We start from the raw sequence: 15,759 nt of genomic DNA on the forward strand, positions 1-15,759 counted from the left end.
TGGTATTGAGGTTGACCGATCCCCACAAGGAATAGTTCTTTCTCAGAGGAAGTATGTTCTAGACTTACTTGATGAAACATGTATGCTTGGATGTCGACCTATAGCAACACCTATTGACTTGAATCACAAATTATGTGCTGAATCTGGTGATCCTGTGAACAAGGAAAGCTACCAAAGGCTTGTTGGTCGACTCATCTACTTGTGTCACACAAGGCCTGATATCACATATGCTGTCAGTGTGGTGAGCCGATACATGCATGACCCAAAAAGTGGACATCTTGATGCAGTTTATCGTATACTGCGATATTTAAAGTCTTGTCCTGGAAAGGGAATATTCTTTAAGAGTCATGGTCATCTAAAGGTGGAAGGATACTCTGATGCAGACTGGGCCAGCTGCCTTGATGATAGAAGATCGACTTCAGGTTATTGTGTGTTTGTTGGGGGAAATTTGATATTATGGAGAAGTAAGAAACAATCAGTTGTATCCCGTTCCACTGCTGAAGCAGAATATAGAGCTATGTCACTTGTGTTATGTGAGATGCTGTGGGTTAAGAATCTTCTATCAGAATTGAATGTATTGAGAAGAAGTCCCCTGAGGCTAGGGTGCGATAACAAATCAGCTATAAGTATAGCTAATAATCATGTTCAACATGACAGAACAAAACATGTGGAGATTGATCGGTTCTTCATCAAGGAGAAGTTAGATGATGGAACATTAGAGCTGAGTCATGTAAGTTCGAAGGATCAAATAGCTGATTGCTTAACTAAGGGTTTAGGAGTAAAAGAGTGTCATATATTATGTAACAAGATGGAAATGATTGATATCTATCGTCCATCTTGAGGGGGAGTGTTGGGCCGTGTCCGTCCGTGTATGTAGAGCCCAAGAGGCATGTATATTTATGTGTATTGTATCAGCTGCAATAGAGAGGGTTCTAGAGACTTCAAAACCCTACCTCAACAGAACTCGAGCATTGGAGCTCCAGCCTCTATGTGTACGGTACTGGTTGACAGGTTCTCTGTGACATGTGTCTCGAATTATTTATGCCTTGTTTATGTTTTTTCCTCTGGTGCATGTGCAGCATCCTAACAGGTCAATTCACACTCACGGTTACATTTTTATACAACTAAAGTGATAAGGAAAAACTTGCAGATTCCAATCAGGCAGCAGATGTGATAAGAAACCTAGGAAAAATAAATACTCGATCGCCCATGGCAACAGAACTCAAACTGACAATCAAAACATATATAGCTAGAAATCACAGTGCCCTACATAAAAAAACATATATCCAAAGTAATACGAATAACAAAAGAATTGGCAAGGTCAAAATTTGGTATCAGAAACCTTGCTAGGCTACGTTCGAAAATAGTGGGACAGCAAAACTGATGCAAGTAGTACTGGTAGCATGCATCTATATAACGTAGGTGGATACAGATTTGGGAGATTTCAATTTATATGCTACTGGAGTCCCTTCCAAAGATGAATCGCCTCCCCCAATCTGATACGACTAGCATCCTTGTGCGCCAACTGAATTGTTTGCTGTATTGAACAAGAGCAAACGGCAATCAAAACCAGCATTCAACTAGATATGTAAGGTAGAGCATACTGAGGGACCGGAACAAGATCATACCTTGCATAGACAGAATACCACAGCCATTGGGTGCTGTGTCCAACATGTACCCAGTCACCTGGCAATTGGTAAGCAGTTTGCTCTCCACCCAGTGGAGCGAATTGCCCAAGATGCTTGTACCTGTACATCACACGACAAAAGATTAGTAACTGCTAGGTTCAGGATGCTCAATCATAGTCATGCAAATGGAAGTATCATCCAGTTACACATATTGAGAACAGCGAAGTTACAGGTATGTTTTTTTTACAGAATTTTGTAATCTATATCAGTTACTCCCCCTACGGGCATGTTCGGTTCGGTCTGGATCGAAGGGGGTTGAGGGAGATTAAATCCTTTTATATTCAATTTTAACTAAAAATAGATTTAATCCCTTCCAACCCCCTTCGATCCAGATACAACCGAACAAGCCTTATGGAGATATACCATAGCATGGAAAACAGACCTGAAAGGTTTGAACCGATGGCGCCCTGCACCTCTGATCCTTATAGGCCCCTCAGGATATTCTTCACACATCTTCATTCTGTTGAAGCAATCCGCTAGGTAACTTCCCTCTTGTGCAGCAACCTGAACCAACAAGCAGTACAATGTTAGCACATAAATTACAGAAGTGATCTTGCCACTCTGAACTCAATGAGTCAGCTCGCCTCTAAAGCTACACGCCAATAACCTGAGCTGTTGCTGGGAGCATCTTGACTTGAGAGTCCACTTGAGCAAGGGCCCTTTTGAACTGTTCGATGTCCAGTTCTTTGAACTCCTTGGAGCTACCATCTGAGTCTTTAAGTAGATCATGGAAGCCCTTCATTTGGTTGGATTTAAGATACAATTCCACTTGTGGGTATCTCTCATAGATGTCTCCAAGAACATCTTTTATTTTCTTCACAGTTAAAGTGCCAGAGTTATCCTTGTCTGCTACTCGGAATATGGCAGCAACATCTTCCTGAAAACGTTAATATGACCCACTAAATATGTAAGCACATTTTAAACAAATGCTACTCCCTCCAGTCAGCTTCATATTACGTTTCAGACAACGATTTAGTATTGCCTACTAACGTAGTGTATTAGTCATTTAGTCCTATGTATTGTATATAATTAGAAGCTCAATACAATGCAATCTAATTTTGCGGCAAGACCTCTAAGGCCGTCTTCATCAGATCGTGCATATGGTTATACAAAACACTGTTTTACATTGTAGATTACACTTTTTACAGAATATAACTTGAAATAGAAGATGGTAGAAAGTGGAATAGTCTAATAAAAACTCAACACTAAAAGCAACAACACTTTTCTAATTGGTTCTTCCCTATGTGAATATAGCAGCTATGTTTGGTATTAGATCCAGATTCTTAAAAGAAAGTAAATACGATACACACAATTGCCACTATTAAAAACAAGCTAAATGCAGGTGTCAGTTTGAACTAAGAGAGACCATGAGTAGTAATTTTGATAAACAACTGTCATACCTATGGTGTGCTTTTTGGTATAACATGTTTTAAAATTTCAGTAGCATGAACGTACCATAACTTTTCTTTGAGCAATCGTTGCGCAATCACCAAGAGCATATACATCCTCACACCCTTGAACCCTAAGCCACTCATCAGTAGCTAGCACACGCCGGTTCTCCTGCAAAAGAAATGTGGATATTGGACTTGGTGTGTACATGGACATTTTTCACTCGTGAGTCGTGAACGGAGAACAAGGACATACAAAATATACCAAGAGCATATACAAGATATACCAAGGATATACAAGATATACCTGACCAACTTGCTTCATAAAATCCATAATGATGGGACGGGTTCCAATTCCAGTTGACCAAACTGCCATCCCATAAGGAACGGCGACCTCTCCTGTAGCAGGATTGGTCATGAGAATATCCTTATTAGACACCTTCACGACTTTAAAATTTGTCTTCAAATCTATGCCATCCCTCTTGAACTTCTCTTCAGCAAATTGGGTGATTCTTTTGTCAAACCTAAATAAACCATGAAATATTATTAAAATACTGCAACATATCGAAGACATCAGGAGGCAACAGGTGCATTAAATATATAAGATGATTCAGGAGATCTTTCACGAGCCTCTCGTATTAACTGCATAAACATAAGAAACACCACATAAAAGTAGCAAGTATGAGACAATAATTCTTCAGAAACACTTTTTGTTCCTTATGAAAAATAAAATAGAGCAAAGACACATCTAACCATTTTATTTGGTGTCTCCACAATATAGCTTTGGGTTAATTAGATTGACTGAAGTAAACATCAAAGGGGTTACAAAGCACAGAACGAACTTTACATTGTAAGGATATGACCTCCTGCTTCAATTACTGAAATGTTTACGTGCTTCTTAACATCAGGATACAACTTTGCCAAGTCTTCATTCACAAAGTCGTGCAACTCTGCAGCAAATTCTACCCCTGTTGGGCCACCACCAATAATAACAAAATGAAGGTTCTTCTTTCGTTCTTCCTCAGAAAGATTTGGAAGGGCAGCTCTTTCAAAACATTTCATGACACTCTTCCTGATCTTTTGAGCATCCTCTACTTCCTACAATAGTGACACTCTATCAAAAGGCACTCAATTTTGCACTAATTAAAAAAAACGTTAACAGCATTACATGTTACATCAAGAGCAGCAGAAAACAACAGGTCATGGAACATGCAACAAGTAAACCAAATAATAAAATTTAGCTTTGCTCTAAATCAACTTAACTAACTTTGACCAAGTTTGTAGAAAAAAGCACGGCCGTCAACAACACCAAATTAGTTTCATTAAGTTTTCCATAAATCATGTCTTGATAGTGTATTTATTTTAACTTGTAGATGTTAATGTATTTTTTTTCTAAAAACTTGATGAATATTAGAAGTTCGTAGAACAAAGCTAAAGTGACCTATAATTTAAAATGTAGGGAGTAGGACCCAATCACCCAAGGTAAACCTAACATCCATATAAAAAATAAATAAATAGCATGAAAAACCTTTGTTCATCAATTCAACTAGGGACTTCATTGCTTCACTAGGCCTTACAGTACACACCTTTAGGAAATGGCAATTCTCAGTAACACCAGGCGTGTTGAAAGTATTAGGTCTAGCCCCAACACTGACAATCAGGTAATCATAATCCACCACAAATTCACCGTTTCCATTAATGTTTGTCCCAACATCTGATCTGCAGTGGACTTTTTTGTTTGTTGGATCAATCTTGAAGCACTCCGCCTCCCAAAATCGGAATGCACCATTTCTCTACAGAAATATTAAGCGCAAATCAGTTGCAGCACTAGCACTTTATCATATATCAGTTGCACAGTCCATATAATATACAGGGTTTACAGTTTCGAAAAAGAAAAAATTTGGCCCCAGCGAAAAACAGGAAATTTCCGAAATTTCGGAAATTCTAGGTCAAAATCAAATAGATTTAATTTTTTAAAAACAAAAAAATGATATAATTTATATTAAAAAATGCCAATTTCGGAACCATATATTTTTCGGACCCCACCGAAATCAAGGAAATTTCTGAAATTTCAGTCGAAATTGTAAACCCTGATAATATATCATATATGTACTAACACAGAATCGTAGAAACAAAAATATGATCATCTCATGGCTATAAGTACTACAAATTTATAATGGATAATGCTCATTGCTTTTGAATGTTTGCATGCCATTCAACAGGATTTATATAGCCCTTTAGGGATTTACCTCTTTTTGATACAACGGGTAGATCTCATGCCGGCTCATTAAAAAAAGGATTTCTATAGAAGTAATTTCTGTGCATACAAGCTGGATCTATGTAAGGCGTATGACCGTGTCGACTGGGGTTATCTCCAAAGTGTGGGCAGTGGTTGATGGAGTGTGCAACTGTCACGACCCTTGGCCAGCGGTAGAGACCACCGCGACGTGAGACGCAAGACAAGCAGAGAAGAACAGAGATAAGTGGTTGGGTAGTTTCAACAGATTCGATTCCTTTCTGATTTTGCCTGTCTGGCTCAAAGCACCGAGTACAATATTTATACGCACACCAACAACTCCCTGGTCTATTATTTACGGCCCAAGATGGCACTAATACGGCTTAACAGCCCACAACTCCATTACAGACTCCATTAACAACGAAATAGAAATGCCTGGCTGACTGACCTCGGTCCACCAGTCTTCGCGCCACTCCATCTCCCGCAGATCCACTTCAGTCCGCGTCTTCAGTCATGACATCTCCCCGGGCCTCAGATAACGCTTGTCCCCAAGCGTTTGCCTCTGGAAACCGTGCCCTGGCCACTGCATAATCCTCCCATGTTGCAGCTTCCTTAGGTACCCCACTCCATTTCACCAGCACTTGAACAATAGCTCGATTGCCCTTTCTCACCATCCTTCGATCAAGGACCTGCTCTGGCTCTATACCCCCTTGAGACAAATCCACCGCAGGAGGTAGCTCTGAGAAAACTGGAGAATAACAGGGCAGGAATGGCTTCAGTTGTGACACATGAAAAACCGGATGTACTTGTGCATCCCCAGGTAATTCGAGCTTGTATGCCACCTCCCCAATCCTTGATATCACCTTGAAAGGACCAAAGTACTTAAATGCCAATTTAGGACAGGATCGGTTCACCACAGTCTTTTGTGCATAAGGTTGTAACTTCAGCAAAACCAGATCGCCCACTTGAAATTCCCTGGGAGTTCTGCCCTTGTCAGCATACTGCTTCATGCGAAGCTGAGCTCGTGCTAACTGCTCCTTTAGCATGACTGAAAATGCATTCCTTTCAGCAAACCAGTCAGCTATCTCCCTATCTTCCATGCCCAGCGTTTTTGGTGCAACAAGCAATGGTGCTTCATAGCCATACAACACCTTGAAGGGCGTACATCCCAGCACCGAATGATATGTAGTATTATACCAGTACTCAGCTAAAGCGAGCCAGCTCTTCCACTTGTTAGGTTGGTCATGTACAGCACACCTGAGATACATTTCCAAGCACTGATTCACTCGCTCACTCTGACCATCCGTTTGAGGGTGATATGCAGTGGACATCAGCAACTTCACTCCCATAAGTTGGAATAGATTTTTCCAAAAGGCACTGGTGAAAACCTTGTCTCTGTCAGACACTATAGATCTGGGAACCCCATGCAACTTCACCACATTCTCGAGAAATACTTGGGCAACTCCTTTAGCAGTAAAGGGGTGCTTTAGAGGAAGGAAATGACTGTATTTCGAGAATCTATCCACCACTACCAGAATGGTATCAAACCCCTCAGACTTTGGTAACCCTTCTATGAAATCCATAGTCACATCTTCCCAAATACCTTGCGGAACTGGTAAAGGCTGTAGCAGCCCTGCGGGGTGCACCCTCTCAGCCTTGGCCTTTTGACAGATTGCACATTGCTGCACATACTGTGTCACATCATTTTTTAAACCCTTCCACCAGAACACCTTCTTTACCCTCTGATATGTTGCTTGAATTCCAGAGTGCCCTCCAACTGCACTATCATGCAGTGCTGCAATTAGTTTAGTGCGCAGAGCTGAGTTGCACCCAATCCAGATCCGGTTTGCTTTTCTGATAATACCTTGCTGCAAAGAAAACCCCTGTTCATCCGGGCTCTGAATTAACAGTTGAGTGATCAATTGCTGTGCATCCTCATCTGTGGCATACGAGTTCACTACTTCTTGAATCCATATAGGCTGAATTTCAGAGAGAACAGACAACCCCATCATATGCTCCACCCTTGATAATGCATCCGCCACTACATTCTCTGTGCCCTTTTTATACACCACCTGAAACTGCAAGCCCATAAGCTTGGTCATGGCTTTCTTCTGCAGATCAGACTGTAACTGCTGATCTCCAAGATAAGTCAGAGATTTGTGATCTGTTTTAATCACAAAGGCACCCCTCTGCAAATATTGTCTCCACCTGTCCACTGCTAGGATCAGAGCCAAAAACTCCTTCTCATAAATTGAAAGGTGTTTGTTCTTCTCACCCAATGCCTTGCTGATGAAGGCTATGGGCCTGCCTTGTTGCATCAGAACAGCCCCCAATCCTATATCTGAAGCATCAGTTTCTACCGTAAATGGCAAGTCAAATCTTGGTAAAGCCAGAACTGGAGTAGAGGCCATAGCTTGTTTCAAGTTTTCAAAAGCTATCTGAGCTTCTTCTGACCATGCAAACCCTTGCTGTTTTTGCAACAGCCTTGTGAGAGGTTTAGCCAACAACCCATAGTTCTTCACAAATCTTCTATAGTAACCTGTAAGGCCAAGAAATCCCCTAAGCTCAGTGACATTCCTGGGCTGGGGCCAGTTCAACATTACTTCAGTTTTACTAGGGTCAGTTGATACCCCTTCTCTTGAAATCACATGCCCCAGATACTTCAATTCAGATTTCATAAATGTACATTTCTTCATTTTCAAATAAACTGATGTTCTCTCAACTTATCCAAAACCAGTCTAATATGTTGCAAGTGAGCCTCCAAACTGGAACTGTAAATGAGTATGTCATCTAGAAAAACCATCACAAATTTTCTGAGGAAACTCTGCAATATTGAATTCATGGCACACTGAAAGCTAGCTGGAGCATTGGTGAGCCCAAATGGCATCACCCTGAACTGATAATGACCATGGTGTGTCTTAAAAGCAGTTTTGAACTCATCCTCAGCCCCCATTCGGATCTGGTGATACCCTGAGGTCATGTCGAGACTTGTGAAAAATTTAGTTCCAGCTAATTCATCCAATATCTCCTCCACCAAAGGCATTGGAAATCTGTTCTTAATTGTCATGTCATTCAATTTTCTGTAATCCACACAAAACCTCCAACTTCCATCCTTCTTTTGCACCAATAACACAGGAGAGGCAAAAGGACTCACACTAGGAACTATCAATCCCGCAGCCAATAGTTCCGACACTTGCTTTTCAATCTCAGTTTTGTGATGTGGTGAATACCTGTAGGGTCTGGAATTCACTGGTATAGAACCTGGCAAGAGTGGGATATGATGGTCATATGGTCTAGTGGGAGGCAACTGGGTGGGCACCGCAAACACATCCGCAAACTCTTCCAGAATTCCTGTTAGTGTCTCATTTCCAGCCTCATCTTCCTCTCCTTTAACCTCCTCCAGCATCACAAACACCCATACTTCATCTCCCTTCACCCACTTTTCTAACTGCAAAACAGACACCTGTTGCACCTCTCTCTTTAGGTCTGCTTCCCCTTGAAGTTTAACCTCCACCCCTTGATCACAGAAGGTTAGCACCTTGTTGATCCAGTCACAATGCATTGGGCTATGCTGTTTCAACCAGTCATACCCTAATATCACATCATAAGCCTCCAACGCCAACACCCTCATGGCAGTTCTATAAACATGCCCCCCAGCCTTCCACTTCACCTCTCTGACATTTTTTTCACACACCATGATCTCTCCATTAGCTACCTTCACCTTCACAGGAGGACAATCTTCTGTGCTCAACCCCAGTTTAGTCACCATCCTCTGACTAATAAAAGTTGTGGAACTCCCGGAGTCAATCAGCATAACCAGCACCTGATCTTGAATCAGAGATAGCACCCTCATACAACCATCACACTCTGTCCCCTTTATGGCATTCCAGGACAGCTGATGTAATCCTTCCACTATATGCTCCTCCTCCTGTTCCAGCTTCAGCAACACTTCGTCAGTTAGAACTGTGCTCATATCCTCCACTGTCAACTGATGTATTTGAGTCACTACTCGCTTGGGACATTTGGCTTGATGCCCAGGTTCAAATTTGTCTCCACATATGTAACATAGCCCATTGGCCCTTCTATAATCTCTTAACTGCCTTTCCTTATTCAATTCAGGATTCAGAATTCCACTTCTACTCCCTATTGCTTGAGTCTTGATTCCCATAACTCCCTTCTGACTTCTCATCCTATTCTTCTCGGCAATTTCCTGATATAATTGGGCTAATCTCATGGCCTTATCCACTGTCTTGGGCGTCCGGGCCATCACTTGGGACTGAATCTCAGGCTTCAAACCCCTCACATAGTGGGTCACAAACAAAGTCTCATCCAACTCCGGATTATGCAAAGTAGCTGCATATCTGATATCATTGAAAGCCTGGGAATATTCTTCTACCCCATGCTGTTGTTTCACATTGACCAGCGCTCTCATGGCATGAGGGTACTCTTCCACCCCAAACTTCTCCCTCACCGCATGGGTGAACTGCTCCCAGTCTCCCAAACCATGTTTCAGTTTATACACCTGCAGCCACTTCGACGCATTTCCCTCCATGTGCGTCGAGGCAGTGCTTGCCCAGATCCATTCGGGCACCTGATAAACTGTGAAATATTCCACACACCTATCAAACCAGATTCCTGGATCATTCCCATGGAACTTAGGAAACGACCACTTCGGTAGAGAACTGGGCCTGAACTCCCTTCCTTCACCCCATTGCTCCCTCCGTTCTCTACCTCCTTCCCTGCCGAATCCTCCGCCCCTCTCATCCCCGCGATGGACACGGTGTTCTCGCTCAGAGTTGGATTCGTTACCTTCCAAATCCTTCGCCAGCAGCTCGAGTCGAAGACGCGAGACAGTCTGCTCGGTCTCCTGCAGTTGACGAGCCATGAGCGCCCGATCCTCCTCAGCCTTCCTCTGACCGACCTCCATCGCCTCCATCTTGCCCGTCAGGCGCTCCACCGCTGTCAACATGCGCTCCCATCGCTCTTCTCCTTTCTGCTCAGCTCCCGCCATGGCTTCCAGAATCAGCCGCGTTTGCACCGACGGCTTGGTGGATGGCGCCGTGGTGCTCTCCTCCGAAGATCGATGGCTCTGATACCACTTGTCACGACCCTTGGCCAGCGGTAGAGACCACCGCGACGTGAGACGCAAGACAAGCAGAGAAGAACAGAGATAAGTGGTTGGGTAGTTTCAACAGATTCGATTCCTTTCTGATTTTGCCTGTCTGGCTCAAAGCACCGAGTACAATATTTATACGCACACCAACAACTCCCTGGTCTATTATTTACGGCCCAAGATGGCACTAATACGGCTTAACAGCCCACAACTCCATTACAGACTCCATTAACAACGAAATAGAAATGCCTGGCTGACTGACCTCGGTCCACCAGTCTTCGCGCCACTCCATCTCCCGCAGATCCACTTCAGTCCGCGTCTTCAGTCATGACAGCAACCCCGTTTTGCTATACGTTTCAATTGTGTTCCTTCTGGACACCATCCATCCAGCCGACGCGGGGACTTCGCCAAGGTGATCCACTTTCACCTTACCTCTTTTTATCTGTTGCTGGTGCCTGGTGCCGTGGTCTTTTTAAATTGTTGCCTAAAGAGTCTGAGGAAGGTCAAAATTAAGGTCTGAGGGTATGCCGAAGAGCCCCAGCAGTATCTCACCATTTCTTTGTAGATGACATCTTATTTTTCTTTCAGGCTAATGAAACGCAGGTGCAGTCAGACAAATGTTGCAGCAGTATACTAAAGGTATTGAATGCAAACAAATGTTCTTTATTTTTCAACCAGAAATCAGAAGATGTATGAGGTATTGAAGACAGGTGCAAACCTGCCTAGAGGTGGGCACAGTTGCATTTGAAGCGAAATATCTGGGCCTCACCACACCTGAGGGACGGATGAAGGCGGAAAGGTTCCAGCTGCTGGTTGAAAGGCTAAGGAAACGATGCTCAGCCTGGGATATTGATCAGAAAGCCCAATTGCTACTCTTGTTATGGCGTACATGGTTCGTCCGCAACCAGATAGTTCACAACGAAGAGCGATCGACGATTGAGGGCTGCGTGGCATTCCTGCGGAAGTTCTGAACAGAGCTTTGACATTGAGACATGATACAGGCTTGTCTTCCATGAATGGCAAGCAGATGGCGAGGAAATCGCTGGTCTGTAGGCTGCTTTAAATTTAATGTTGATGGTGCATTAATGCTGTTTCAGGACGTGCAGGCATTGGAGTCATCATACGAGCATACAGTACGAGACTGGACCAGAAAAGTGGAGCTAGCAGTTTGGATGGCCATCTTCCATGCGCGGGATCGCATCGCATGCCGAGGAGGTCGAGGCTACGGTGTGCCATTCCAGCTGGGGACGGCGTGGTATAGGACAAGGGTCATACTTGATACTTGTTCCTTCAACAGCCGCTGAACCAGGTATCAAGTCTGGCACCAAATGATCAGAGAGGCGAAGGAAGCTGGGCTAGACTATAGATGGCCATTTGACACTAACATGATGGTCAGCCCAATCACGACACGAAAAAGCACGGTTCAGACACGACCTGGCCTGACTAGTAGTGCCGGCACGAACACGACACGATTACATTTTCTATTTTAAAAATAATAGTTTACATATATTTAGTATAAGAATTCAACATATAATACAATAAAATTGTAGTCGTAATGGCTAGATGAGTGCGTTTAAGTCTTTCATACACTAGATTGTGTGTTCAAACCCCCGCAGCTACACATTTTTTGCTGACGGGGTTGTGCCTGGGTCGCTACCGCGGCACGTGGGCTCAATTGGCACGGCACGGTTCGTTAGACGTGCTGGGTTGGACCGTGCCAGCCCGTTTAGCCATCTATCTGGGTCGCTACCGCGGCACGTGGGCTCAATTGGCACGGCACGGTTCGTTAGACGTGCCAGGTTGGACCGTGCCAGCCCGTTTAGCCATCTATAAGCGTGACTTACTGACTTTCCAAAACTTGCTGTGAAACATTCGACAAGAGAGCAGAATGGCGTGGCCCATAACCATGAGCTTGTGCAACTTGCGAAGCGAACTTCAAATGCTGCATTGTAGCATGATCGTTTCCCAGTGTGTGGAACAGTTAATCGCTCAGGAATATAATGGCTTTGCTGAGTAGTGAATAGAGCTCTCTTTTTTCTCGCAAAAAAACAAAACAAAAAAACAAGACTATATGGACATACCTTTCTCACGATATTGCGAATTGGCTCCACGATACTACGTGCTTCGACTGTGCCACATGTCACACTTGGCAACAAAGGAGTGAAGGTGAAGTAATTGCGAGGTGATACCACATGGACATCATACAAAGATGTGTCAATATTTCTCAAGAAACTTGCACCAGCCCATCCAGTTCCAAGGATAACCACCTTCTTCTTGTTTCCAGTAACATCACAAATTTGAAGAACACGATTATCTTGACAAGCATAAGTTAAGGTGCTAGCTCTACAAAAAAAAAAAAAATACTAGTGTCACTCCTGAAATATAGGTGAAGGCACTAAGTAAAAAAAAGTGAAGTATGCCTGTTGGATTGCCATAAAGTATAAAAATTAAGTTTCCTTGACACTATTTCCAGATATATTCATAAATTGCTAACCACTTCTGAGGTTCATAAGAATTCAAGATTCAAATAATAAAAGTGTTTTAATACAAGGGCTAAACACTGTTTGCCTTTCTGTATGTAACCAAGGAAACAATTCTAAACTGCTAAAAAACATTAGCTATTTTTTAGTGATCATCAAACGGCATATATAATGAACAACTACACGTTCTGCTGCGGAATTAGAAACACATTCCAGGCACAGCAACTAAAAAATTGGAAGAATTTCATCTGCTATCTCATCTCATTAACTAGATGACAAATAATAAAAAGCATACTATACACATATAGCATTGCCAATGCACATTCTCATGAGACATTGTATCAAACTTAAACACCTAGAGCACCTACGCCTGCTCCCTAAATCCCAGATTCAAAACCTACCGGGTCAACTCGCACAACAAGATGTCGCATAGCTACTGGCCATATAGAATCACATTCACAAGGCATTAGAATGAACCGAAGCATAGTTACTTATCATATAGAATCACATCTACAGGTATAGAGAGAAAATGAACAATTTCGGTTTCTATTCTATCATCTAATTTAATCTCAAACACATAGATATACAGCGTTGCAATACATGGACAATAGGACAATATAATCAATTCAAATACCTCGAGAACCCATTCTAAAATTGAGATGCGCCAAGCCGCCAAATACCAGGCCAATTCAACCACGAAACAGGATGAATCGTGAGCATGATATGATTCACATTTTTACATACATGGCTCATCTCCCAGAAAATTTGAAGTAAATTGCAAGATTTCTAATTTAAGACAACAAAATCCTTGTTGCTGACCCCATAAACAACCGCATATATCGGCTTGCCGCAGGAGAATGGTTAGATCCATTTACTAATTTATCAGACAGGTAGTTCAGCACACTTAACGAGGTTTCGAATTTTGGTAAGAACTGCACATCAACGCAGTGCTGTTTAAGAGCAACTCCAAAAGAATATGCAAAAAATTTCCCCAAAAACAAATTATAGAGGGCATACTAAAACTGATTAGGGGTGGAATAAAATGTTTACTCCAGCAGTTTCCCCAAAATAAAAAACTAAAACGAAATTTGACCAACTTTTAATGCATGTAGCTAGCCCACATACATGTCGTTGTTTTTTTTTAATTTGCATGCCACTGCCTTGTGTTCTCGCACACCAGCACAGGACACGCCCGTCGCGCCACTAGCTAGTGCGCGCACGTACACAGGCGATTGGAGAACTTTCTTGTCGCGCATATTTGAGAGACGCCGGTCCTTGTTTGTGGGTCGCGAAATAATGCGAGCAAGGAAAGGAATTCTGTTGGAGTATGGAAATCAGCGTTTCTTTTATAAAAATGGTTTTGGGAAGCTTTTACGTGTTTTCTTGGAGATGCTCTAACAAACGAAGCTGAAGGAAACGAAATAATGGACAGGGTGTTACAGGTCATCATATAGTGAAGAAATTATATTTGCAAAAGAAAAATATATCCAACCAATTTAAATTCAATTGATCGGCTGAATCACTCATGGAAAAAAACTCCTTAACGCCGTTGCTACGAGCCTGGAACTAAGAGGGAAAAGCTCACCAAAAGTCAGGAATTGAAGCTATAGTGGCAAATGTACCAAAGCACACAGGCCCAACGCAGCACGACGGCGGCGCGGTTGACGGAGATCAATCAACCAGCAACGGGGTAGAAAAAATCACATGGTCAAAAGAAAACAATGCATAGGGGTGGTGAAGCCGCTGAACGCACCCGACGGCGAAGAAGACAAGCCGCTTCTTCCAACGAGGCATGCGGCGCACCGCTGCGGCGGCTCGGCGCACCAGCGACGAGCCGTTGCTCGCCATCGCTCGCTGGCAACAGCCTGGACTCCCTCGACCGCGTCGACGTGGGATACGCGCGGCGCAATGGTAGAACAAGGATGGGGAGGAGCGGTTTGCTCGCTTCCCAAACACTCGGCGGCGGACGTACGGGGACGAGGGCGAGGAGTCTCCTTGCCTTTCGGGACGAGCCTACGCACATGCACGCCCGACTCCCCCGGCACGTACAGCATCTGACCTCGCAGGGCAGGGATTATCGGCCCGTGAACGTGGACGGCTGTGATGGTCGCGAGAGAGTAAGGGTAGGCCAGGCGTGCGCCGGGCGCTGGCGTCGTTGTCTTGTGAACCAAGAAAGAAAGAAGTAAACGCCCGTCAGAAAAGGGTCGATTTAGTTTTGATAAATAAAAATATATAAGAAAACAATAATATTTACGGTATATAATTAGTATTTATCCCGCTGAATACATTTTTACAGTAAATTTATTTATTAATATGTTGTATAAATCTAATTAAACTTAAAAAAATCTTGGCTGGTCCGAGTATATAGTCATATTTATTTTGGGACAGAGGAAAGGAAGTAGAAGGAATGGTGGAGATCTGGCTACTTCGAGATTACAGCGACATAGTTGTACGTTCGATAGGGTTTTCTTTTCCATATTACTAGACCCTATTTTGGTAGGGTTTTTCTCTTGCTCTAACTCTAGTCTTCACAAATCTCTATCAAACGGTTTAGTAGAAAGAGTCGTTTGAAAAAAACATAAGGATGTCTTGGGGAGTGAATAGACGGTTCTGAAAAATTATAATTAATATATATATATATATATATATCACTAAAAGAGACTTACCAATTTCTTAGAAATCTCAAAATTATAGTAAATCAACCCCTTTAGAAAGAAACATCAAGTATATAAAAGCTATTAAACAATACTAGAAGCCAAACACCTATAGTACAAATGATTACTGCGACAAACAACAAATACAACACGTGGGGTAAATGTCGAACAAGTCCGATATACCTACCGTATAGGTACGG

General features: G+C 42.8%; 1 protein-coding gene across 2 annotated transcripts; it reads right to left on the minus strand.

Annotated features, from left to right (window-relative positions):
* Positions 1 to 1,179: 1,179 nt before the first annotated feature.
* Positions 1,180 to 15,056, minus strand: LOC103636591 (external alternative NAD(P)H-ubiquinone oxidoreductase B3, mitochondrial). 2 transcript variants are annotated; one of them, XM_008658946.3, is made up of 10 exons: positions 14,659 to 15,056; positions 12,507 to 12,768; positions 4,663 to 4,869; positions 3,924 to 4,174; positions 3,384 to 3,600; positions 3,144 to 3,248; positions 2,296 to 2,565; positions 2,071 to 2,192; positions 1,629 to 1,748; positions 1,180 to 1,537 (listed from the first exon to the last, which is right to left on the minus strand). In XM_008658946.3, exons 1-10 carry the CDS (start codon positions 14,751 to 14,753, stop codon positions 1,450 to 1,452), a joined length of 1,737 nt encoding a protein of 578 aa, XP_008657168.1. In that variant the 5' UTR covers positions 14,754 to 15,056; the 3' UTR covers positions 1,180 to 1,449. The 2 variants fall into 2 exon arrangements, with proteins under 2 accessions (XP_008657168.1, XP_008657169.1); XM_008658947.3 differs by lacking the exons at positions 12,507 to 12,768; positions 14,659 to 15,056 and adding an exon at positions 5,761 to 5,838.
* Between the last annotated feature and the right edge of the window lie 703 nt (positions 15,057 to 15,759).

The sequence above is a fragment of the Zea mays genome, chromosome 8, assembly GCF_902167145.1.
Source record: "Zea mays cultivar B73 chromosome 8, Zm-B73-REFERENCE-NAM-5.0, whole genome shotgun sequence".
Classification (NCBI taxonomy): Eukaryota; Viridiplantae; Streptophyta; class Magnoliopsida; order Poales; family Poaceae; genus Zea; species Zea mays.

Excerpts from the sequence above, each read along its gene's own strand:
- LOC103636591 (XM_008658946.3), bottom strand. The coding sequence starts at position 14,753 with ATGGCGAGCAACGGCTCGTCGCTGGTGCGCCGAGCCGCCGCAGCGGTG. Across the intron at positions 12,769-14,658 it reads CTTGTCTTCTTCGCCGTCGG|AGCTAGCACCTTAACTTATG; the intron begins GTGCGTTCAGCG and ends TTTTTTTTGTAG. Across the intron at positions 4,870-12,506 it reads TTCGCAATATCGTGAGAAAG|AGAAATGGTGCATTCCGATT; the intron begins GTATGTCCATAT and ends ATATTTCTGTAG.